At 52.8% G+C, this 5,172-nt stretch overlaps 1 protein-coding gene across 1 annotated transcript; it reads right to left on the reverse strand.

The window, feature by feature from the left end:
* Positions 1 to 237: 237 nt before the first annotated feature.
* LOC4350505 (monosaccharide-sensing protein 2) lies at positions 238 to 2,909 on the reverse strand. Its single transcript, XM_015761045.3, has one exon. It carries the CDS (start codon positions 2,773 to 2,775, stop codon positions 502 to 504), a length of 2,274 nt encoding a protein of 757 aa, XP_015616531.1. The 5' UTR covers positions 2,776 to 2,909; the 3' UTR covers positions 238 to 501.
* Between the last annotated feature and the right edge of the window lie 2,263 nt (positions 2,910 to 5,172).

Here is a 5,172-nt window from a genome sequence, read left to right on the forward strand (position 1 = left end):
ATAGTTTAATTTTTTTTGTAACTTATATAATTTTAACTTACATGTTTATGTACTGATCTATCACATGTCAATCTATCTTGTTGAATTTGTTTTTTCAAACTTGCTAATAAATAATTGAATGACAAGCAAACTACGGTGCGTCTCGAACGTTTAGAATCCCCTGCCGTAAAGGAGATCGATCCCAATGTAAAAGGTTTGATTCCACAAGTATATAAAAGAGAACAATGAAAGATAACAAGTCGCTAACAAACTATGTATTGAATTATAAACATTTCCAAAATTGTACCTCCGGTCAAAAAATAGTACATGACACCTCGCAGCAGAATAGTCCACAAACCAACCTTGAAACCAAGAAAACAAAACAGCCACACCAGATTAAATATTCAGTAATTAAGGAGGAAATTTAAAGAATAATAATTCAGCCACAAAACCAATATTTTGGAAAAAACTTGTGTTTGCTGATTACAAATTAAGTTTCAGGTTAATTAACCAAGTTTTGTTTCAGTGGAACTCTTCGTCAGGCAACGTGCCGGCCTTGGCGCCGACGTTGAAGAACTCGATGATGACCTCGAGCGGGAGGCCCTTGGTCTCGGGCACCTTGAGCGCCACGAACACGAGCGCGACGCAGCACACGGCGGCGTAGAAGGAGAACACGCCGGCGAGCCCCACGGAGCTGAGCATGACGGGGAGGCTGTACGTGACGGCGATGTCGCCGAGCCAGAACGTCAGCGAGCAGATGGCAATGCAGAGTCCCCTCACCCTCGTCGGGAAGATCTCGGCGCAGAGGATGTTGGGGATGGGGCCGAACCCCATGACGAAGCAGCAGAAGTAGACGATGACGCTCCCCGTCGACAGCGCCGCGTGCGCGGTCGCCGCCATGGGCACGACGTTCGCCACCACGAGCACGGCGAGGGACGCGACGAGGACGGGCAGCGTCCAGAGGAGGAGGGCGCGGCGGCCCGAGGCGTCCATGAGGCGCATGGCGACGCCGATGGACGGGAGCATGAGGAGCGTGGTGAGGCCGCTGATGAGGATGGAGGTGGAGTCGCCGGAGAGGCCGAGGCTGGCGAGGAGGACGCTGACGCCGGCCTGGTCGAGGATCTGCGGGGTGTAGTAGAGCACGCCGTTGATGCCGGAGAATTGCTGGAGGATCTGGATGGTGACGCCGCAGAAGAGGGCGTGGCGGACGCCCGGCTCGAGCAGCTCGCGCCACGCCGGGCCCGTCGACGCCGCCGCCGCCACCGCCTCCGGCGGGTTCGCGAACGCCGGCTCGGTGGGGCTCTGCCCGATCAGGACGTCCTTGGTGTACAGCATCGACCGGCTCACCAGCGCCGCCGCGTGGACGTACGCCGTGGACTGCGCGTCGCCGGCGGCGCCCGAGTCACCGCCGGGCGCGGCCTCGGACTCCTCGTGCAGGTACATGCGCTTCACCGCGCCGCGCTTGACGCCGTCGGGGCCCACGTTCTCCGTCCACTTCCACGCCAGCTGCCACCCGCCGCCGATGCCCATGGTGCTCGCCGTCTCGACGCCGCCGCCGCCGCCGATGCTGCTGTGCCGCTGCATCGCCACCTGGCCGGAGGCGGGCTCGTTCTTGGTCTCCACGTCGGTGCTCTGCCGCGACAGCAGCGGTGCCTGCAGGCCGCCGCCGTCGTCGTCGTCCTTGCCGTCGTCGGAGAGGTACTCCTCCTCCTCCTCGTCGAGGTCGTCGTCGCCAGGCTGCACGTTCTCCTCGTCCCAGCTGCTGCCGCCGGGCCTATCGTTGACGCTAAGCATGCTCCCGAGGTTGGGGAACAGCGTGCTCCCCCTCATGCTGCCGGTGGCGCCGCCGCCGGACTCCGGCAGCCGCTCGTGGACGCTCCCGAGAAGCGCCACCACGGGGTCCTTCATCTGCTCGTACATGCTGCCATGGCGCGACGCCTGCAGCCCCAGCGAGCTCCCCAGCATGCTGCCGCGGCCGCCGGCGACCGGCTGCGCCACCCACGAAAGCCCCTGCTCCGGCCCGTACAGCGTGACGGTGTCCCTCGCCTGCTCGTTCTCGCCGGCGTCGCCCTCGGACGGGCCGACGACGTAGTCCTCGATCTCGGTGTCGCCGCCGGTGCCGAGGCCCTCGACGAGCAGCGCCATCTCGCCGGAGACGTCCTCGCGGCCGCGCAGCATCTCGAGCACAACCCTGGCCTCCTTCATGCGCCCCTTGCTGACGAGCCACCGCGGCGACTCCGGGAGGTAGAAGACGGTGACGAACAGGTAGAGCAGCGAGGGGACGAAGAGGACGCCGAGCATGATGCGCCAGTTGGGCGAGGGCGAGAGCGTCATGGCGAAGATCATGCAGTAGGACATGAACATGCCGCCGGAGCCGGTGAACTGCGGCAGCGTGTTGAGGCGGCCGCGGATCTCCGGCGGGGAGGTCTCGGAGATGTAGACGGGGACGAGGGTGACGGCGAGGCCGACGCCGAAGCCGTCGACGAGGCGGGCGAGGAGGAGGACGTAGACGTTGGGGGACCAGAGCATGATGAGGCCGCCGGCGAAGTAGAGGAGGGAGGAGGCGATGAGCATGGGGCGGCGGCCGACGAGGTCGGAGACGGGGCCGGAGAAGGTGGTGATGATGGTGGCGCCGATGAGGGACATGGCGACGACGAGGCCCTCCACGGCGGGCTGGGTCTCGAGGGCGAACTCCCGCTTGATGTACAGCACGGCGCCGGCGATGGTGGCGTTGTCCCATCCCTGCAGGTAGTTGCCGATGGCGGCCGCCACGGCCACCAACACGGCGCCTCTCATCGTACGTGGCGATCGATCGATCTCGGATCGGTTTCTCAGAGAAACCACATGAAAAAGCGCGAGAGGGATTGGATGATTTTGTGCAACCAACAGGGCGGGTGTTTGGGTTTCATGCACCCGTGTGCGTCGCACGCGAGGCTAACAATAGCGCCTAGTGTTGCTAGCTAGGGCCATCCGCGCCGCGTCGAACGGGGGATCACAACAATGCGCAAGGGAAACATGCATGCTTGCATCTACGGTTTTGACGAATTCCACCGGTCTCCACGTACGCCTACCGACGCAGATGTTATATGCACGGTATACTATGTAAAAGAGAAAATCCCTTGTATATCTCTGAAAATCCCTTGTGTCCCTTGTATACCTAGCTACTACCAATGTTTACAATATTTCTTTTTATGAATGTTCCCGATCGAAAAAATCCATTGTCCTATTAAAATTTCAAATAAAAATTTTAATTTATTACATTTATTTTATTTCCAAAATTTATGACAAAATTTTCTACACCAATTATTTAGTCTCATTAGTTTTATAAAATGCACACACTGTGCACTCAAACAAAATTTTTAATTGTTTTTAAGCTTATATTTAAACCTAAATAAGCATAAAGGATAAAAAAATACATTTGCAACCAAACGTAACAGTGAAATTATGGAAAATATGACGGTAAGAGCATGGATGGGATCAAGTTGAAATTTCAGGGGTATAGAAGGGGTCGGGTAAATTTCAGAGGTACGAAAGGGATTGAGTGAGTTTTCAAGGGTACACGGGGAATTTACTCTATGCAAAACTAGAAGGGAAGTTATTTTTATCCCTCGAGGGATGCCCCCTAGTTGTTTTTATGTCACTCAAATAGTTACGAAAAAAATTGAAAAAATTGAGAACATGTATTAACATGTGATATAACACTCCACAAACATGTATGTTCAAATTCAACTTCTACATCTCATAATAAAAAAAACAAATTAAACCGCAGCTAGCTATCGTATATTCACAATCAAATTTGTTTTTTTCGTTGTATGCACTAGTATAGATCCTCTCATCTGTGACGGCCCGTCACATGCCTGCATTTTCCGGGCTGTCACAACAAAGTGATCTCAAACAGGCTCAAAAAGAGGCCGACAAAGATATACTCACACAGACATGTTAGATGCGCATAAAACTCTAGCCCATCACGTATGGCACCTATTGGTGATAGGGTTTAGTTTAGGACCGATTGAGATAACCGGTGAAATCTTTGCCGGGCCCTAATAGAAGCCCATCACCGTTGGTCCATCATCAATGGCGGGCTCCAACTTGAGGCCCGATTGAGATAACTGTTAGGCCCGTCACCGATAACTCAGGCCCAACAAAGATAACTAAAATACCTGTCACTGTTGTAAGTTTTTTTGGCCGTTACAGATATTTATTGCACAGTATAAATACCCCAACTACCTAGTTTAATGGTTATCTCACTGTTCACTGTTTTGGTGGGAGTGTGAGCACGACGATTTTTGTCTCTTTTTTCCAAGAAAATCATAAATTGCAAAAGTAATTGAAAAATAGTGGTCAATTCTCATAAATTTAGTAAATACTTACCTGCAAAATATATATCTAATATTTTTCCACCTTTTGGCAGCTCAGGGATCGATGGATCGAAGTTGGATGTATAGGAAAACTGTGCGACGTCATACCAAGGAGTATAGAGATGGTGTATTGAATTTTATTAATGCCGTGGAGGAGGATAGGAAAAGAACAACGATTACATGTGTTGTCCATGCGTAGATTGCAAAAATTTGAATATGTTAGATAGCAGAGTGGACGTATACGCTCATCTGATAAAAAAAGGTTTCCTGAAGGGCTACACATGTTGGCTGAAGCATGGCGAGCACACTACTAGAAAAATGATTTTTCATGGTCGTATCCTATTATTTTCACTGGCAGTCATATGAGAAATCCGCTTGTGAAATTCAAACGAGAGATAGAGGGTTTAGAACCACAATTGAAAATCCATTTTTGCTGGCGGTGAGTTTAGGACCGCAAGTGAAAATCCATTTTTGCTGGCGGTTGGTTAAGAGGTCCATTAGCAAAAATAAGCCTATTTTCACTAGCGGCCTCTTAACATAACGTCAGCAAAAACGGATTTTCGCTGGTGGTCCTAAAGAGCGCCACCCTTGAAAAAAAATCACGCGTGCTTTAAAATATCACAGCCCATTAAAAAATCGCCACCCACCACTCCTTATCAACCTACCCATCCTTATCCTCTCATTCCTCCTCCTCCCTCCTCCCTCCTCCCTCCAGATCCACCAGATCCAACAAATAGCACCCTCTCCTCCTCCCTCCCTCGGTGGCGGCTCTAACGGTGGTTCTGGTCCTCGGGTGGCGGCGCGCGGCGGCTCCAGCAGCTGTGTGTGGCGGCGA

This window comes from Oryza sativa, chromosome 11, assembly GCF_034140825.1.
Source record: "Oryza sativa Japonica Group chromosome 11, ASM3414082v1".
Lineage (NCBI taxonomy): Eukaryota > Viridiplantae > Streptophyta > Magnoliopsida > Poales > Poaceae > Oryza > Oryza sativa.

Excerpts from the sequence above, each read along its gene's own strand:
- LOC4350505 (XM_015761045.3), bottom strand. The coding sequence starts at position 2,775 with ATGAGAGGCGCCGTGTTGGTGGCCGTGGCGGCCGCCATCGGCAACTAC.